Source organism: Scylla paramamosain, chromosome 35 (genome assembly GCF_035594125.1).
Source record: "Scylla paramamosain isolate STU-SP2022 chromosome 35, ASM3559412v1, whole genome shotgun sequence".
In the NCBI taxonomy this organism is placed as follows: domain Eukaryota; kingdom Metazoa; phylum Arthropoda; class Malacostraca; order Decapoda; family Portunidae; genus Scylla; species Scylla paramamosain.
In genome coordinates this window covers 3,990,001-4,009,998 of record NC_087185.1, presented here as the reverse complement: position 1 = coordinate 4,009,998, position 19,998 = coordinate 3,990,001, and the positions used below count along the sequence as shown (strand labels likewise).

The following is a 19,998-nucleotide window of genomic DNA, read 5'->3' as shown; positions in this document are numbered from 1 at the left end:
GTCACGCACTGTGACGTCAAGGTGGTGATGCACTATGGAGACGCTCGCGAGGCAAGAATCTCGTTCAAATCCAAAAATTTCATCCCCATTTTTTAAAATTTTATTTTATTATTAGTTTTTTTTTTAGGATTTACACATCATATGAAGTATTGTTTTCTCCTAAACAGTTAATAGTTGTACTGTACATGTAGTTTTAATTTGACGTGGTATTAATATTAAATAAGAATATAGAATACTGTACTACAGGAGAGGCTAGTACACGCCCGCCCTAGATCTTAGTCATTATTGATATAGTCACAAACCTAGAAACATTAGATCATTGACTTTCTTTATGAATCTTCAACATTCTCCCAAGGGCGCATTAAATGCATTTCATGTCTCACCCATCTTTTGCCTCACACCTAACATTTCCCTATCGGTCTGCCTAACTTTTCTTTTCACGTCATTACACTTCTTCTGTACCTTTTTTTTTATTCCAGATAACTATCCTTAGGACTTGGCGTTAGTCCTCATTAATAATTATAATAACAATTTAAACACAGGTGACCTGTTTTTACTTTTATGAAAGATAACAATTCTTGCAGATTAACGAATATACTCAGGACTATATTTACAACTGTACTATGCAGGCATTTTGCTATGCGGGAAAGATATTGCTTAGGTTTATTTATTTCTTTATTTCGTTGTTCAGGCGGCTGTTTTTACTTTGTCAGCATGAAATGTATTCATGTGAGAATGGTAGCGAGGGCAGTGTGGCAGCAGGTGTTCTGAAGTGTCCTGTTGTGTGAGGCACCAGGAGCAGTGAGGCTGCTATCGTGTGCAAAAGTGTCCATCTGTGCGGAAGTGTACCTTGTGTTCCACACCCCTCCGTTATCTTTGTTCAAACTCGTGTATGAAAGGGTCTATGGGGCTGATATCCTCAACTAGAGCAAGCACGATCATCAATTGTCATTATGAGTGTATGTAACTGGTGATTTTTAGCTTTGCTTACTGAGTCTCGGTCATCCTCTTTTAGGGATTTTGGTGAAACTTTCGCTGTTGCCTTAGACATATCAAAAGCTTTTGATAGTCTTTTTTTTTTTCTTTTTTTAATCTAGCACAAAGCTTTGATTTCCAAACTACCCTCGTAAGGCTTCTGCCTTTCTCTCTGTAACTTCATCTCAAGTTTTCTCTCGAACTGTTCTATGCTACTTTGGTAGACGATAACTGTTCTCCTAAGTTTATTAAAAGTGGTGTTCCTCAGGGTTCTGTCCTGACACCCACTCTCTTCCTATTATCCATCAATGATCTTCTAAACCAAACTTCTTGTCCCATCCACTCTTACGCTGATGATATCACCCTGCACTATTCCACGTCTTTCCATCGACGTCCAACCCTTCAGGAAGTAAACAGTTCACAAAGAACGCCTGACTTCTGAACTCTCTAAAATTTCTGATTGGGGCAGAGTACACTTAGTATTGTTCACTGCCTCAAAAACTCAAGCCCTCCATCTATCAACTTGACTCAACATACCAGGCAACTATCCTCTCTCCTTCAATGATATTCAACCGTTCTCCTCTTCTACATTGAACATCATTGGTCTGTCCTTTACTTATAATCTAAATTGGAAACTTCTCATCACATTTCTAGCTAACCAAAGCGTCTATGAAGTTAGGCGTTCTGAGTCGTCTCCGCCAGTTTTCTCATCCCCTCCCCTTCTCCCAACCTGCTAACTGTACAGGGGCCTTATCCGTCCTTCTCCTCTAACTGACTGTCTTCTGCCTCTTTCTCATCGCCGCAGTGTTGCATCTCTTGCTGTCTTCTGCTGCTGTTTTCACTCTAACTTCTCTTCCGATCTTGCTAACTGCATGTCTCGCTGCACAAGACTTTCTTTCTTCTCTCATCCCTATTCTATCCATCTCTCTAATGCAAGGGTTAACCAGTATTCTGAGTCATTCATTCCTTTCTCTGATAATTCCTGGAACTCCCTTTCTTCTGTATTTCCTCCATCTTCAACTCTTTCAAGAGGGAGGTTTCAAGACACTTATCCTTTTTTTTTTTTTTTTTTTTTTACCATTCTATCTGACATCTGTATTGGAATTAGCAATAAGTGGGCCTTTTTTTTGTTCATAATTTTTGTTGCCCTTGGCGAGTGGCTCTCACATAAAAAAAAAAAAAAATCCGCACAGACGGACACTTTTGCACACGGCACTGTCCGGGGTCTCCAGTTATTGTTCTCCTTATTGGGGATTTGACGAGGCCGTGCAGGCTGTGGAGCTACAGCCTCTAGTGCCCCGAAGGTGCTGGCAGCAGTTAAGTTAACTGGTTAGATTCTAGTGAGCTGTCCACTCTTCTCGAGGAAGACCCTGGTGTGCTTCAGTGTTTTGAAAGCCAAGCAGGAACGGTCTCTAGTGACGATTTTGTTTACAGATGTCACGTCACAGATACATGTCACGATGTATTGTGGGAAAAACAAGTGCTTGGTGAATTATTCTTATAGTTCCTCATCCTTAACTCGGCTAGCATATGTAGTGTGGCCTTGTGGGTCCGTCACTTACCCGATTCGTCCCCCCTCCAAAAAAAAAAAAAAAAAAAGTCACCGAATAAATTCACAAATGTAAACTCCGTGTTATCACCATTCATTTCCCAATAAGGCCATAACGTTGTTACATTCATGCAAACTTTTGACATGGATTTAATTTGAAATATATAAGTAATTACAACCGAGCAAAGATCAAAGCAATTGCTGCCAAAAAAAAATTACAAAACACGGTGATTTCTTCATTCAACACTCAATCTGATAAAACTGTTAATGACACCGTGAAACATTCTCATCGGTTAAACCGACCATTTGATCAAAAGCTACGAGAAAACTCACTGATTATACAAGCCAAGCATGTCTTGCTAACACCGTCTTGTCAATGGGCAAGTGGTGTGCGTTCCGGCGATTGGTTTGCACAAATAATGACATGGAGGACGCTTCAACAAGTCGGCAACAAAACATATCCTTTCCATGTACCTACCCCTTCCACTTCTTCACAGAGAAGCCACGATGGTTGATTTCCGACAAAAGTTAGTTGCTGAGCGCACACTGATGCCATGCACAAGAAAGGAAATCATGGTAAGTGTCTTATTCCAAGATTAACAATTTGCGCATGTCTTCACTTAAATTCTGGTCATTTTCCACCAAAATTATAACACTGATGTCTTTAATTATTTTTTGTTTTGTTTTTGCAAGAATGCAATTTTGTATATCCCTTAACAGTTTTTGGATTTACTTCATACACCAGACATAGTGCATGATAACGCCGCTGTCTTCAGACGAGCCTTATCGTCACTTGTCACAAATGCTGGTCTCTGGATGTGGGCGTTGTTTTTTACCGCTCCACCCTTTCTCTCTCTCTCTCTCTCTCTCTCTCTCTCTCTCTCTCTCTCTCTCTCTCTCTCTCTCTCTCTCTCTCTCTCTCTCTCTCTCTCTCCGAAACATACGCAGGCCACCTTAACTTGCAGAAATCATACATGCATGACTAGGTTACTAGTGATGTATTCTTTTAGTTAGACCTTGATGCTTCGCTCAGATCCATTTTCTATGAGCGAAAACCACAGACTTACGTATATTCATGCACGTCGTCGGTGTTGTGAGCAAGACAAACTAATTACTTTCGTCAATGCATGTAAGAGGCTGTTGGTGTTTCTTCTTCTCCTAGCAGCTTAAGGGAAATTTAAAAGCTCAACAGTAACTTAATGAGGTACTGAGTGTGAAGAAGAGACGAGAACAAGAAGCGACAGGATAGGTCTCGTCTTAATTATTTTGGTCTCTCATAAGAAATAATATCAGTGACTGCGTAGATGAAAAGTCGGATTCTCACAGATGTTTCTCCTTTTGGTGATGCAGAATGCTTGCTAAACCACCATTAAGATCATGGAAATCTCATCGACAGTAAGACCTGTTAAACTGTCACCATCTGAAATTAATGAAAAGTCCAGTAGTTTCCGCAAGAACCAGTTAAACTATCATTAGGATCGTGAAAAACCCAATGACTTCCAAAGCAGCCTAAAAAATTATCACCAGAACCTTGAAAATACCTTTGAAGACCCAATGACTTCCACAACAGCCTAGTGAACTATCACTAGAACCATGAAAACATCTTTGAAAACCCAATGACTTCCACAATAGCCTAATGAACTATCCCTAAAACCATGAAAACACCTTTTGAAAACCCAGTGACTTCTACAGGAACTTGAAAAAATAATCTTAAAAATTACTAGAACCACGAAAAACTTGAAGCAGCCCTCTTCTTCTACGGAAGTTTGTAACTCAGATGTCCTTAAATCAGGGGCGTCTATATAATTATACAAATGATCATAGTGTTTTATGTACTGTATTGCATAAAATATATTAAACATTTCACATAGTTATTAAAAAAAAAAAAAAAACTAAAGCTAAGAAACACAACAGTTATTGGTATAGTTTACATATCATATTTTGGACTGTTTAACAATACCTCAATGTCTACATAGTCACTTGGCATGATTCAATTCTTCTTGTCTTGGATATGCATGGTAAAAGTGAAGCGATGTGCCCTGGCAGCCTCTGAGAGGGAGGGGACGGTGTACTGCAAATGTGTGTCCAGCAGGTGTTGTTGATGGGGTGTGCGTTCTCAGTGACTAATGCATTTACAGTGACCAAATCAGTGAATCAGCAAATCAGTATCAAGTTTGACTACGAACTCGAATGTTCATTGAGTAAAACATCAGTGATTATTAAAGTTTCGTGCTGAGATCACAGAGGATTTGCTTTAAACTGCAAACATTGACCCAATTTCCTCTATTCAGAAATGAGCCATGACTTAATGGCTGTGGCCTTGAAATAAACACTGCCTGTATCTTCACGTCCGAACAAGGCACAGCAAAGTCAGGACAACCTCAGAGTCATGTTGACCGTGTATTTTTTATTGGCAGCCTTGTGTGTTTTGGGCAATACTTTCGCCTGGGTCTCACAGCTTCCATACAGGCCAGCTCGTATCATATGAAGCATGAAGTGTTCACCCATCCAAGGTTCGGAGTTCACTTGGGATATGCAGTGTGATAACTGATGACAATGCTGAAACAGTCACACACTTCTCACCCACTGTACAAAAAATAGCAGTCCATTACATTGTTCCTTTGACCAGTGCCACTCTTTGTGTTCTATTTGAAAAATTCTTCATAATCTTCGAGTAGCATTTCCTTAACAAGTTCATGCTTGCCAAGAACTTCTTCAGCACTATGTGATGCAAGTGTTCCCATTGCTTTTGTAAGAATAGCAATATACTTTGTTGCTTGAGGAATAATATTAACCTCACTCTGGCCAATTTCACTCCTGAGCTGAGAATTTATGTCATCAGTGGAAAGAAAACTTTTTTTTGTCAGCTTCTCTACTTTCTTTGAATGACTTAATAACTCTACAGTGGTATGGGAAATAGTTGTGCTGCAGCTCAAGATTTCTTCTTGAGCCTGGATAATTTTAGATTTTGCATCCTCTGTCTTTGAGACTGCTTCTTCATAAAGTTTTTTCATATCTTCATCAATGTTTGTCTGTAATTTCATAGACTCTAAGGCATGTTCCTTTATGGCATGGGAACAGACATTCTGTCTACACACAGCGTTGCTTAACGGTTGGGGGCTTTGTTGGGGTCTTTGTTTTCTTTTCTTCCTAGAAAATAACGATCCAACGACTCCACCTACTACTGCCCCAACTATTGGGACGGGAAGAACAGCCGCACCCACAATAGGTGCAATCACCTGACCTACATCAAAACCTCCGCTAGTATTACCGCCAGTGTTTGTAAATATTTCACAAGTTTTCTGGCACGTCTTGCAGTTGAAAGCCTGTTGATTCCCTTGAACCGCTACACGTTTCGTTTGCTTCCAGTCCTTATTTGTAACTCTTTGCTGCTCATATTTGTTGTATGCATTCTTATTGATTTCCATCTCTGTTACTGAAGTAGCTAAGTTTTCTATCTGTGTCTTTAGATTCTTCTTACATGTGTCAAAGTATTTCCTCTCTCTGATGAGTTCCAAACTCAAAGGTAAAGCATTGGCTAATGCACCAAACATTGCATCATAATGCTCTCTCATTTTGTCCCATCTGTGAGACCGAGAAGTTAATTCCTTGTCAGAACTAGCATTGATTGGGGAGTAAAGCATACCATTGTCAAACTGGAACATGCTTTTGTATTGGACACCAGCGTTTCTCACAACAGCCTCAACTAAGGGCTGATCACAAGCAAAAGTTGCGAAAATATGAGTGATTTCAGGAACAGCTTCTCCCAGCAGTGAAATAATTTCTTCAAGTACAGCCTTCTCAGATTTTAAGTCCCTGTTTGTAGTAGCTTTAGCAACAAGGCCAACACAGTGCAGATTATCGACCCCAAGGTCTGATGTGATAAATTCTTCAAATTGGCTTCTTATATCACGTGGCTGCTCTGCTGCTCTTGTGTCTTCTAAGCCAGGAGAGTCAATAAGCACTAGGTTGTACTTGTGCTTCATTCCCTCTTTGTAGTAAATAGTGTATACAGTAATGAAATCTGTCTGGCTCTGAGTCTTCTCACGACCAGTTTCCTCTTTCACCTGTAGGCGAAAGGGATCTTCAAAGCTGACTCCAAGGAAGTTGTTCAAGACCCCACTAACTAAAGTGGTCTTTCCTGCCCCTGTTACCCCCAGCAGCAACACGCACTTAGTGGGCATGTTAGAGGGTTGGCCGATGGAGAATACTCTGAAGCCTCCTTCTTCATCTAATGTTTCTTCCCATTGGATGTGGTATATTTTGAAGCCGTTCTTCTCATCCGAGCCCCTTTTCTCCTCTACCCGTCCATCCAGTAGTTGGTACACTTTTGAAGCCTCCATTCTTGATTCTGTAGATAAGATATGTATCAGGAAGGATTCATGTCAGTGGTGTTCTCAATCCTAATACTGCAGCATTGGGAAGCTTTAAATGTCTACAAGTTCTGCAGCAACCTTTCATGACAATATCAACTGTGATGGACATGTTTGGTTGTGCTTGCTGGGAAGGGTAAGTCACATGGCCTGTGCAAAGTGACACAGTGGGAGGAAGGTGGATGCATATCTATTGCATGAAGGTGGAAGAGCAAAAAAGAATGTAGAGATGTTGTGAAGGGAACACTGGGTCACTGAGGCCTGGCCGTGCATGAGAGCTGTTCATGTGTTGGACAGAGTGAGTTGAGTGATGAGGTCTTCTGGTGGGTGACCTTTGGTCTGAGTAAATGCCAAGGAAAAAAAAAAAAAAATAGTGGGATTCACAGCTTTCTTACAGTTACCAGGCAATGCAAGATTTTTAATGGAAAGAGATAATACCATTTGAGATAACAATATGATTTATGACATGAGTGGCAAGTTATCATCAAGGATTAAGGGATCAATCATCATGAGAAGCGGGAGGGAAGCGGCTGACCGATGCAACCCATGGCCAGATTCATCACAGCATTTACTAGTTTTCTGTACAGGGGTTGGATCCTATTGAAACTTATTCTGCTGTAAACACACTGCAGGAAACATTTCCGTGCGAGTCGCGGGTTATTCTGCCTCGTGAAAGCAAAGGCAAGACAAAGACAAGGCAAGCGGTCATCCACCAGCCAGTGCCTTGATGTCAGTGGCAGCCCTCATCATCACTCATGACAGGCGTCAAAAGAGATCACTGGCAATGTCCACAGCATGTTAAATGGACATTGGGCAGTGGTGTTCAAGGTGTGTTGAGCGAGGGCGGGGGGGCAGAGGACAGGGTGGTGGCAACACCACCCTGTCTGCAGGATGCCATTCATGACGAGGTAGACAAAACGCCTGCTTATGTATTTAGGCAGTAAATAAATAATTTTGTTTAATATCAAATATCTGTCAGTTATTTATCTTTTCTTAATATTGGGAATTCCTGGATTAAAAATAAATTAAAGTTGTTTAGAAAATTTTGTATTTTTCAGTGGTCACCTTACTTCCAAACAGGTTTTTAATGTGGCTAAGGCAGCAGTAACAATTCCTGAATGCAACATAGACGCTATTCGTATCGGAAGTGACCAGTGTATGCATGCGACTTGCACGGCAGCAGACTGTGTTCTTTGCAGCCTAGTCTCTGTTCTACTTCACAACAAAATACTGTGACTTACGTGACAGGTCCTCGTCTTGCTCGCGCTGTTGGTGTCTCTGTTGTGGTGGTGGAGGCGGACGGCGAGTGTTGTATATATACGTACATACATGCACGCCGGATATGATGGGAAACCATGACTATGTTATCCAATATGCACTATCCTTATAATTGATTAGTTACACTATTAAAACATTGCCTTTCATTGTTTTCTTAAAAATGTATCATAATGGTGTTGGCTGATTTTTTTTATTTTTGCTAATATATTGTATATTGTCTTCCGATATTATACTGAATGCTTTTAGCGGCAACTGCCACCCGGACAATGCTTTCCATGTGTACCAGAAACGAAACGTTTCTGTCCACCCACAATATCCTCGTGTCATCGAGGCACCGTTGTTACTGGTGACTGTTGAGGCAAGCTCCCTAAACCGCAGCGAGTTTGACTTTTTTATTTATTTATTTTTTATTTAATGGAATACACTGTAATGTATTCAAAATCAGATAAAAATGAGCTATCCACAACATCCAATATTATGCACTGAGTTGGCAACAGTGGCACTTGCATATTTTAAAACATAAGTAATTCTAAAGTGATGCTGTGTTAAGGCCCTTTCACACATTGAAGATTCTCGCCACGACAGTACAAATAACAACATTTTTGGTGCAGTCGTGACATTTGGTCACGATTATTGTTCTGTCAAGACAGCGACGGGGCTTTACAGCATCTTATCTTGTCTCCAAGGACGGATTTAGAGGGATGGCACTGGAGGTGGGAATGCCCCACCTGATTTTTCGATTGCACGGATTCACACACTTTGTTTGAAACCGTATAATGCTGTGAGGTAATGAAATATAAAAGAATCAGGTTGGGCGTGAAAATCTGGTAACAAACAAATTTCGCTTAGCGCCGAGGTCGCAGCGGCAGTTACTGCCAGCTGTCCTCTCGTCGTGCCAGACGTATATACTTACAAGCAAATCATGATACTGAGTTATTCAGATGAAAACAAAGCAGTGTTATATGACTGTAATTCAGTTTAGATCTCAAGTATAAAAAGTATCCCAGATCCTTAGGTACACTTTTGTGCTTCTCCAATTCAAACCGACACTTTCTCATCTCATTCTGTCACTTGAACAAAGACTCAGTGAGCCAGATTGGGATTTCCGTCAAAACGTTGTGCTGCTGCTGTCCTTTGTGACCGGCAGGACGTGCAGTGTGGCTTCGTTGGTGCGTCACTTACCCGATTCACTAAAACCATTTCGTCACTGTAAAACCCAAGTTCGTCACCAATGTGAACTCCGTTTTATCACCGTTCATTCCCCGATGAGGCCAAAACTTCTTATCGCCTTATCGTCACTTGTCACTATACCTTGTTTTATACCGCCACTCTCTCTCTCTCTCTCTCTCTCTCTCTCTCTCTCTCTCTCTCTCTCTCTCTCTCTCTCTCTCTCTCTCTCTCTCTCTCTCTCTCTCTCTCTGAAACAGACGTAGGCCACCTTTACTTGCAGAAATCATACATGCATGACTAGGTTACTAGTGATGTATTCTTTTAGTTAGGCCTTGATGCTTCGCTCAGATCCATTTTCTGTGAGTGAAGACCACGGACTTTGGTATATTCGTGCATGTCGTCGGTGTTATGAGTAAGACTGTTTACACTGCTCCATTTTTTACGGATTCCGTTTCCATATACCGTCCAGCAATGACGTCATCACTGTTCGAGTGACTAATGGGAATTGGGCTGTTTCTGCCTCCGCTTGAACGGACGCCGTCGAGCGGAAGAGATGAACTAAGCTTAACTCTGTATGGAGAGACGGGCAGTGTTGCACGTACTAATATTTTGAATGTTCTGGGTATGATAATCAAGTACACGAAAAAAACGTTATCAAAATACAGTTTTGTTATATAATAATGTTATATTGCAAATTAAACTTTTTTACACCGTGGAAAAAAGATGAGTGATTGGGGTCCCAGGATGAGGTGCGGCAACACCGCAAAGCATGTAAACACAAGCACGAGGATAGACCGGACAAATTTCAGCCCAAAGAACTGCAGAAACGCAACAAGCCTCACTCAGCAGCTATGGTAATGACAGTGTATCAATAACTGACAACCAGACAACCAGAAAAAAAATAATAAAAAACAGTATAGGCTCCCTCTCCACACACCGTGCATTGATACAGCAGACTGCTGCCCCCAACGTGGCTTGTAGGTTTCACTAACGTATTGTTACATATATTTCTTTACTGCACAATAAATGACACTCTTTTTCACCTCACTGGCCTTTCTTCGTCAGCTGCGAGCAGCAGTGGCAAGAAATATACAAATTCCTTGTCAAGGAAGTCTCTTCTCCGCCCGGCCATGTTGACAAACATGGATATGGAGACGACGGTCACCTCCGCTCAGTACGGACTCCGTTTTCGTGACGTCATTGTTAGACGGTGAACGGAGACAGATTCCGTAAAAAAGCGGACTAGTGTGAACCGGACCTAAGACAGACGAATTGCCTTCCTCAGTGCATATGAGAGGAGGTTGGTGTTTTTTCTTCTAGCGGTTTAAGGGAAATTCAAAGGCACAACAATAACGTAACTGGGCACTGAATGGGAGCAAGAAAAGACGAGAACAGGAATCGACGAGATAGGTTTCTTCTAAATTTCTTTGGTCTCTCATTAGAACTAATAGATGAAACGCGTAGATGAAAAGTCGGATTTTCTCAGATGTTTCTCCTTTTGGTAATGCAGAATGCTTCCTAAACTACCATTAGGATCATGAAAACCTCATTGACAGTAAAACCTGTTAAACTGTCACCATTCCTAAAATTAATGAAAACTCCAGTTAAACTATAATTAGGATCGTGAATACACCTTTGAAAATCCAATGAGTTCCACAACAGCCTAGTGAACTATCACTAGAACCATGAAAACACTTTTGAAAACCCAGTAGCTTCTACAGAAACCTAAAAAAAAAAAGCCTATTGAACTATGACAAGAACCACGAGAACAAATTTAAAAATCCACATGACTTTCTGTAGAGCCTGCCTGACTATCAATGGGATCATGAAAACACCCTTGAAAACTTCAGTAACTTCCACTAAAGCGTGTCATAGGTAGTGGCCGGGATAAGACGTCGCGACGTGCGAGGATGCGATCCCAGAGCTGTCTGTGGCTGTCTGGACGGTGCCAAGCGTGGGCGAGATACAAAGGCCGTTGCTTGGCCCTCAATAGCGAGTCATTAGCGGGTGATTGGACCTGAGCTAGTCAATAGTAAGGTGATTCGGGACGTATTTCAGTATTTCTAAAGTAACGGCTACGCTGACAACCCCATACACATGTAATGACGCAAACATAAAAGCCCTTTAAACTCGGCAAGGCCCATGGCTGCGGCTGGTTGCAGGATCGGTAACGTGCTGGGCTTTCATGCTTGAGTCCCAGGTTCGATCCCAAGCACGCTGTATATCTCTCGGAGCTCAGAGTTGTTTGAGCTTTCAGACCCGTTGTTAAGTGTTTCAGTGTATTGAGTGTGTTCTGGTTGTGCACTTGTTTGAGGCCAAATAAGTGGGTGCTTTCCTTGTTGGAGGCGAAATACACAAACACACACACACATATACTTTCTCTCTCTCTCTCTCTCTCTCTCTCTCTCTCTCATATACAGGACTGTCTCTTTGGTTTTCAAAGAGACGGAAGAAAAAAATAAAGAAAAAAGCTTTGTGCATCAATAGGTGTAGTATCAGGAAACACATTATTGATTGATGCAAACTTTCTATATCAATATTTTGTTCTATTTTTCATCTTTTCATTCGCAAGCATTTTTGTAAATTTTCAGGTCCCTAACTTAAACTAAAAAAGAAAAGAAAAAATTTCATATTCTTTTGGGTTCTTTAGAAATGGTGCTTTCATTTCCCATCGTTCATTTGAGAATGTTGTGTGTGTGTGTGTGTGTGTGTGTGTGTGTGTGTGTGTGTGTGTGTGCCAGTAGTACGTGTGCATTATTTAATGCTTTTTAAAGAATACATTGCTTATTCACCTTATCATCTTATATCACCTTATTTGTGGCTGTGGGCTGTACTTAAAATTGCTTGGATTAGGTTAGGTTACGATAGGTTATCTCAGGTTTGGTTGGTCGCATCAAGCCAAAGGATGAGGAAGGAGTGACTCCCAGCTACGGAGAGGGAGAGGAAGAGGCTGCCTTGTTAGTTGAAAGGAGGCAAGGTGGTCAGGTGGAGACAGAGGGGCTGGTTGCCGTGGAGTCGATAAGAGGATTGTGCCGCCTCCCAATCAGCACCTGTTTTGCTAATAAGCTTCATCCATCGGGTTTCGCCATGCCAGCCCTGTGAAAACGTCCAGGCCTCATCCATTCCATCAATCATTGCTGGTGTCATTATCATTCATCAGTATAATGACCCACCTGGCGTGAATGTATCATTAGAGAGATACACTGCTTGGGGGTCTCCTGTTTGGCTTTTTGTAATGTGTTTTGGAGTCTTAGAGATACATGTAATGGCTTCATATGCATTAGCTGATAGAGTAACCATTTCACAGCCACATAATATAATAATACATAATAATTTTAGTGTTTTTTTTTTCTCTCTCTTTAGTGAGTCCTTTTCTACCCCCTTTATTTAGCCATTGGTCAGTGTCCCTCTTACATAAAGAGTAGTAGTGGTAATAATGATAATAGTTATTCATTATCTCTTATAGTAAATGCTTGATCAAACACTCAAATAGTTAAACATAATATAGAACCACTAAGAAAAGAAAAAAAAATGCATAAAACATGAAGAGCATTTTGACATAGTTATTGTCCACTTGATTAGCATTGTAGTATTTATGTATCTTAATCTTTCTACTTTAAGCAATATAGGTTATAACAAACAACCTCGTAAGGGCCACCAGGTATGTTGCTGTTTTGTCCTTCCCGAGTTCTCATTTTCTTCGTGTTCTGAGTAATTTTTTTTTTTAGGTTCTTATTACGTGGACACTGAATGATTGTTATTGAAATAATTTACTCATCTTGATCATTTTCTCTTGCGTTTAAGGACCTTCAGAATTGCTTGTTAGTGATGGGAGGTCCTCCAGTAGTAACATCCACGGACACCCACGGACATCCTTAGCCTCCACCCCTGGGCATCAGCTTCCCTGTGTGAGTATTATTTAAAAGTTTGTTAATTATTTATTTATTTATTTATTATTTTTTGCTTTGGGTTCGTTATACTTTGATGTTTTATTTATTTATTTATTTATTTATTTATTTATTTTATTTATTTATTTTTTTTTGGGGGGGGTTTCCGTGTTACTTATTTTGTGCTCGATTTTCTCAGTTATGGTTGAGTAAATGACAATTGTGCGAAACATTTTCCCAAAGTTAATCCAACCTAACTTCTAATCTAACCTAACCCGATTCAGTTCAGCGTAATATAACTCCATCTAATTTACTAACCTACCAACATAATCTCATGCATCTTACCTAGCCTAACATAACACAACCTGACCCAACTTACTCTGACCTAACCTAACCTTGCTGTACTTTGTTGTGTTCTACTCAGGGGCTTTAAACGCAAAATTGACTCCCAATTAGACGAGAACAGATCAGCCGTGTGTCCTTGAGTTCTGGTCACCAATTAGAGAATGGGATGGCAAACAAGGGTGTAGAGAGAGAGAGAGAGAGAGAGAGAGAGAGAGAGAGAGAGAGAGAGAGAGAGAGAGAGAGAGAGAGAGAGAGAGAGGTAAAATCTCTCACAAAGAAAATAAAACAAATAAATAAGGAAAATATTACGGTAGTATTGATATTAGTTTCTTACAAAACAAACATCTGGATCTGTGCATGTTCACATTTGGCGCAGTGGTGTGTATGTGTGTGTATGTGTATGTGTGTGTGTGTGTGGTAGTGGATGACGCCGAGGTTGAGTCATCGCGGCAGCGGCGGCGGCGGCGAGACTGGTGGTGGTGGTGGTGGTGGTGGTGACGGTGGTGGTGGTGCCGCAGCCCTGGAAGCAATGTGGGTCTTGCCGAGCGACATGGAGCGTTATGAAATGCTCCTCAAGGGGGACAAGGTACTCCTGGAACCTAGACTTGGCCACACTCCCAAGAACTTGAATTTTGCATAAGTCTGCGTCCTTGTTGACTCTTCCTCTCTCTTGCTCGCTCGCTCGCTCTCGTTCCACCTCTCCTCGCTCGCTCCAAGGCCCAAAGTCTTCCCATCGGCGCCCATACATAGCGAGGGGAGGAGCAGGGAGTGGTTCGCGTTTTTCCCGTGCGTTGTAAGAGGAGGGCGTGCTTACTTATCCCCACAGGGTGCTTACGGGGGTGTGGCAGGCCCCTCACCCGTGCCGGAGTAAAGAGAGGGCGCCGTCAGATGGGTGGGGCGGCAGGTGGTGGAGAGAGGAGGGTGCGGGTGGGCGGCGTGAGCGGTGGGCGGTGCTGGCTGGGGTAGTGGCTGCAGGAGGGCTGGGGCCGGAGTGAGTGTAGTGGTGGAAGAAGAGAGCCGTGCCTGGAGAGGTCTATTGATCGCGCACGACTCCCGTGCTATCTGTGCGCACTGCGGCCGCGCCAGGCTGCCCGCCCACCCCTAGTTCCAACATGGCGATGGAGTGTGCGGGGGAGCGCTCGCGGGCTCTCGCTAGTGTTAGTTAAACATTTTCATGTGTTCCCGGATTACCTACCTGACTCCTCCACCATGCAGAAGGAGAACAGCCACACCCCCGACAATCACCAGTACGTCGGGCCCTACCGCCTGGAGAAGACCCTGGGCAAGGGCCAGACGGGTAAGTCAGCCACTCGCACTCCGCCCAACCTCACTTCATAACAACTTTGGAATCGCGCTGCCAAAGAAAACGAAGAACATTGTTTTGCCTTAACACGTCTGTCACCTCTGTGTCGCACAGTGCCTCCAGGCCCCGAGCCCGTGACGCGACCAATGCCACCGTGACAACTGTGCACGCTGATTATCGAGCACATTGTCACCTGCCACTGGGTGTACGGTGAGCTGTGAACTGGAGGGCGTGTGTACCGTGCGTGGTGCGGGCGTGGTACCAATCCCTGTCACTCGCCACCACCTCTCTCGTGGCCCGCACTCACTCTGGGGTTTGTTTACCTGGCAAATACTTCTCACTAGCTCGGTGTATTGTCACAGCCACGGCGCGTAGGAAGTGAAGTATGTAGTACAATCCTAACGTGAAGCCGTGCTAGTTCACGTTGCATTTACAACCTAAAAATACCATGGCATCTTCCATGAACCAGACCAGCGCTTCTCGCTGTCCGTGTCTGTGCTCTGTTGAGAAAAATATTTACGTTTTACCTCTCCGCGGGCTGGGACACTCCCCGCCCTGCGTACTGCACGTGGGCGGCTGTGGCGGGGATGCTGGTGTCCTGCAGGAGGCGGGAGGGAGGCAGGGAGGGAGACATGGAGGCGAGGGGCGAAGAGAGGAAGGCTGTGTGGCTGCAGCAGAGTATTCATGGACGCTCTCTTTCTCAACTCTTTAATGAGGAAGACACTCACAGTAGGAGGAGGAGATGGAGAAGGAGGAAGAAGAGAGGGAGGAGGAAATGAAGGATGCACCAAGAATAATCGAGAATGAAGAGCAAAATAAATTCTTTGGCGCTTTATTGTTACATGCAACGAAGAGAGAGAGAGAGAGAGAGAGAGAGAGAGAGAGAGAGAGAGAGAGAGAGAGAGAGAGAGAGAGAGAGAGAGAGACAGAGAGAGAGAGAGAGAGACTCCCTTATGACCATCCTCGTGCCGTTTGAGAAATGACCCACCACGCCTCATTTCACTCCTGCCTGCGATGATGAAATACTTCCCCTACGTGCTCTATAGAATTCCCCTCGCGCCCTTAACAAATTCCTTCGAGGGGCGGGAACGATGTGCTTTAGACCTTTTATGAGGAGATTGATGTATAGAGACAGGTAATGCAATGCACTTACTGATAATAATAATAATAATAATAATGATAATAATGATAATGATAATGATGATAATGATAATAATGATGATGATAATGATGATGATAATAATGATGATAATGACATCGCCTTCTAAAATACGAATACTAAGAGACTGTTTTGTGCTGTTTTAAACGTGAATGGTACAAGTTTGATTCACGTCTTTCTTTAATCCCTGTACAACTTGTAGAAGGAAGAGGAGGAGGAGGAGGAGGAGGAGAAGGAAAGAGAAACGAAAAGTAGTGTTTGAATAAGATACATCAGCAGAGAGCCTCTTTCCTTCCTTTCCTCCCCTCTTTCCTCCCTCTTTCCTCCCTGTGTGTTCCTCTCCCTGCTTATCCTCCCCCTCAGTCCTCGCCCCTCTCTTTCCCTCACGCCCTCGTAAGTTAGGAAGTAAAATGAAAATAATGAAGTCTTGTTGGGTTCACCTTGAGTCTTGCAGTTACCTTGACCTTCCTGCCTGTCTGCCTTCCTTGCCTGCAGTTATTATACACACACACACACACACACACACACACACACACACACACACACACACACACACACACACACACATGTGTATATATTTGTTTTTTCATTATTTTATTTTAGTTTGTTCGTTTTTTTTACTTTTCTCTCTTTTGTTTTGTTTGGTTATCTTCTCTCTCTCTCTCTCTCTCTCTCTCTCTCTCTCTCTCTCTCTCTCTCTCTCTCTCTCTCTCTCTCTCTCTCTCTCTCTCTCTCTCTCTCTCTCTCTCTCTCTCTCTCTCTCTCTCTCTCTCTCTCTCTCTCTCCACCAAAATATATAAATAATTAAACCCTCCAGTTGGTGTATAATATTAGATCGACTTAATTAGTTTCATATAGGAGTAGAAATATTATACTGTTTATTCGGAAATATTAGCAGTGAACAAGGGGGTCTGGCTGGTATAAAATGTCAAATAGCTGCATGTTTTTATTTTGGTAAGCTATGATAATGGTCAGTGTGTTAATAATGAGTGTGGTGGAGTGGTTTGGACTGTGGTAGGGACTCTGTGGTGGTTGGGTAGCTGTATTGCATCTGTGTGACTGTATTAATGTGTGCATAATAAATATCAGTTTAAAAGGATGTTAAATTAATTGAATACATAATTGAGATATAAAGTGTATTCTCCGAAACAATGAAACAGGTACGGACTGTGTGGTTGGGTAGCTGTATTTTGTACGTGTGAGTGTATTAATGTGTACAGAAAAGAATCCGTTAAGAAAGCAAGGTTAAATGAAGACAATACATAAGTGAAACATAAATTCTCTTCTCCGGACAATAAAAAAAAATAATGAAAAAATGATAAGTATAATGATAAATGAAATAAGTGTTTTAACATGTACACAACAAGAATAAGTAAAAAAAAAGGGTTAAATCAAGACAATGCACAAAAGGAAACATAAACTCTCTCTTCCAAACAACGGAAAAAAAAAGAAACACAGAAAAATGAACTAGAATAACAAATGAAAAGAGAAAGACAGAAAAATTAACTAAAATAACAAAGGAAATTATACCACACGTGAATGATGAACAGCGAATGAATGAATGAATGAATGAATGAATGAATGGAGGTGGGATGAAGAGGAAGAATTACTACCTGTTAATCCCACCTTTCGTTACCTCCAGGCAAACCAATACCGGCACCACTGCATTAATTTTTCATAAGACCACAAACACTGTATTGTTTTCCCCTCCTCGCCAGTATTGACTGATGGGGAAACTTTTGCATCGTGCGGCCCAGGGAAAAGGAAGGCAGAGGGGAGAGAGAGAGAGAGAGAGAGAGAGAGAGAGAGAGAGAGAGAGAGAGAGAGAGAGAGAGAGAGAGAGAGAGAGGAAAGTGGAGGAGAAGTTTTAGAGTGAGCGAGAGAGGCGATAGAGGGGAGACGGAGGTAGCCATGTGTCGTGGAGAGAGAGAGAGAGAGAGAGAGAGAGAGAGAGAGAGAGAGAGAGAGAGAGAGAGAGAGAGAGAGAGAGAGAGAGAGAGAGAGAGAGAGAGAGAGAGAGAGATCTAAGAAGTATTTTGTGTTGCTTTTCCACTCGGCTGCTGCTCCACGTGTTGCATTGAGAGAGAGAGAGAGAGAGAGAGAGAGAGAGAGAGAGAGAGAGAGAGAGAGAGAGAGATGAGAGAGAGAGAGAGAGAGAGAGTAAAAAAAAAAACTGCTGGACTGCTGAGTGTGGTGTTGACTCTCCTGCAATGATGAGAGATATACGAGATGAGGAGGAGGAGGAGGAGGAGGAGGAGGAGGAAGGTGATGAAAGGAGGAGGAAAAATGGGCTGGGAAAACCTCAGTAAGTCTCATATTTACTTCTGGATGTTTCTAAGTATATGTAGCCCTCCTCTTCATCTCTTCTCATTTTTTCCTCTCTCTTTTCTCTCCTCTTCACTTTCTGTCAATTTCCTCCTGTTCTTCTCTTCCTCTTTTCTTTTCCTCTCTTTTTCATTCTCTTTGTTATTTTCTTTTCATTTTCTGTGACATTTAGTTTTCTCTTCTTTTCTTCCTCTCTTCTTTTCTCTTTTTCATTCTCCCTCTGTTCTCTGCTCTTCACTTTCCATCACGTTCAGTCTTTTTCTTCTTCTTTTTTCCCCTCTTCATCCTCACTCCATTCTCTCCTCTTCACTTTCCCATTACATTCAGTTTTCTTTCTATTTCCTATCTTGTCTTGTCTCTCACCTTTTTTCTTATTTTCGTTTATTTCTCTCAGTCTCTTTCCATATCTTCAGTGTTTCCGTCAGAAGAAAAGGTATATTCATTTTTTTTATCTTTTTCTACACTTATTCCTTATCTTGGTCTATTTCCGTGCACTTTTTTCCTTATTCAATTTGTTTCCCTCAAGAATGTGACTCTTAATTCTTTAGCTCCCTTTATTCTTAGCGTTTCTGTTTTCCTTGAGAAGATTAATTACCATTTTCCTCCCCTTCTCTTTCTTTCTTACCTTCTCTGTCTTTATTGTTTCCCTTAAGGACAATTATTTCTTCTCATCCTTTCTTTTTTTTAGCTTCTTTATCCTCACTGTTTACATAGAAAAAGTTACCATTTTCCTTTACCTTTTCGTTCCTAACTTCTGTGTCTCCAGTTTCCCTCAGGACAAGTTATCATATCCCTCCAGTTTCCCTCGAGAGAAACATTTATCATTTCCTCTCACCTTTTCTTTCTTAGCTTCTCTTCCTCTAATTTCCTTAAAAAAATTAATAGCTTTTTCTACTCGTCATTGTTTCCTTGAAGAAAAGTTACCATTTCTTTTCACTCTTTATTTCTTAGTTTCTTTGTCTTCACTATTTACCAAAGTTACAATTTTCCTTTGTTTCTTTTTTTAGCTTCTCTTCCTACAGTTTTCCTAAAAAATGTTACTATTTCCCTGCACTGTCCTTCGAGAGAAACATAATTTCCTCTCATCCTTTCTTTCTTAGCTTCTCTTGCTTCAGTTTCCTTCAAACAGTAGTTACCATTTAATCTTTCCTTCTTAGCTTCTCTATCTCAAATTTCTATCAAGGAGAACAGTTATCATCTCCTCTCGCCCTTTCCTTCTTAGCTTCTCAATCCCTCAGTGCTTCCCTCAAGAAAATCACCCTGCCACTCTGTTCCCTCACCCTTTAGCTTCCTCTTTTACCCTCCACGTATCTCCTTTCATCTCAGACACGCCTGTGACTATTCCTATCTATCCACATCAATCAGGGTCTCGCCGCGGGAACACCCACCCCTGAATGGTCCTCGCAGTGTGCCGTGATTGGGACCCACCCTCGGTCACCACCCTTACAAAGATTGTTTTTTCCCCTCCGGCCCACGATCTCTTGTTTCCATCTCTCGTACTATGGTGACCGTCCAGTTGTACGGATACGGAAATCTTATTGTACCTCAGTGAACTTTCCATGATGTAGTTTTGTTGTGTCCTGTTCCGCTTGTTTTCATCTCTAACACTGTCTCATTGTTCGGATACGGAAGTC

At 42.0% G+C, this 19,998-nt stretch overlaps 2 protein-coding genes across 6 annotated transcripts in view; one reads left to right on the top strand and one right to left on the bottom strand.

Annotated features, from left to right (window-relative positions):
• Positions 1-4,342: 4,342 nt before the first annotated feature.
• LOC135090575 (uncharacterized) lies at positions 4,343-8,322 on the bottom strand. The gene is made up of 2 exons (XM_063987453.1): positions 8,139-8,322; positions 4,343-6,875 (listed from the first exon to the last, which is right to left on the bottom strand). Exon 2 carries the CDS (start codon positions 6,865-6,867, stop codon positions 5,170-5,172), a length of 1,698 nt encoding a protein of 565 aa, XP_063843523.1. The 5' UTR covers positions 6,868-6,875; positions 8,139-8,322; the 3' UTR covers positions 4,343-5,169.
• Positions 8,323-13,149: 4,827 nt separating this feature from the next.
• The window catches only part of LOC135090572 (serine/threonine-protein kinase BRSK2-like), a 186,336-nt gene continuing 179,487 nt past the window's right edge, over positions 13,150-19,998 (top strand). The window contains exon 1 of one of the 5 annotated variants that reach the window (XM_063987440.1): positions 13,150-13,253. Coding sequence is in view for 4 of the 5 variants with exons in the window: in XM_063987439.1 (XP_063843509.1) it covers positions 14,787-14,874 (88 nt within the window). In the remaining variant the exon portion in view is untranslated. Of the gene's footprint in view, positions 13,254-14,104; positions 14,875-19,998 lie in introns of those variants that run through there. The other 4 variants (XM_063987439.1, XM_063987441.1, XM_063987437.1 and 1 more) reach the window with 4 other exon arrangements.

What these genes read in the sequence shown, in the direction of transcription:
- LOC135090575 (XM_063987453.1), bottom strand. Translation starts at nt 6,867, where the DNA reads ATGGAGGCTTCAAAAGTGTACCAACTACTGGATGGACGGGTAGAGGAG.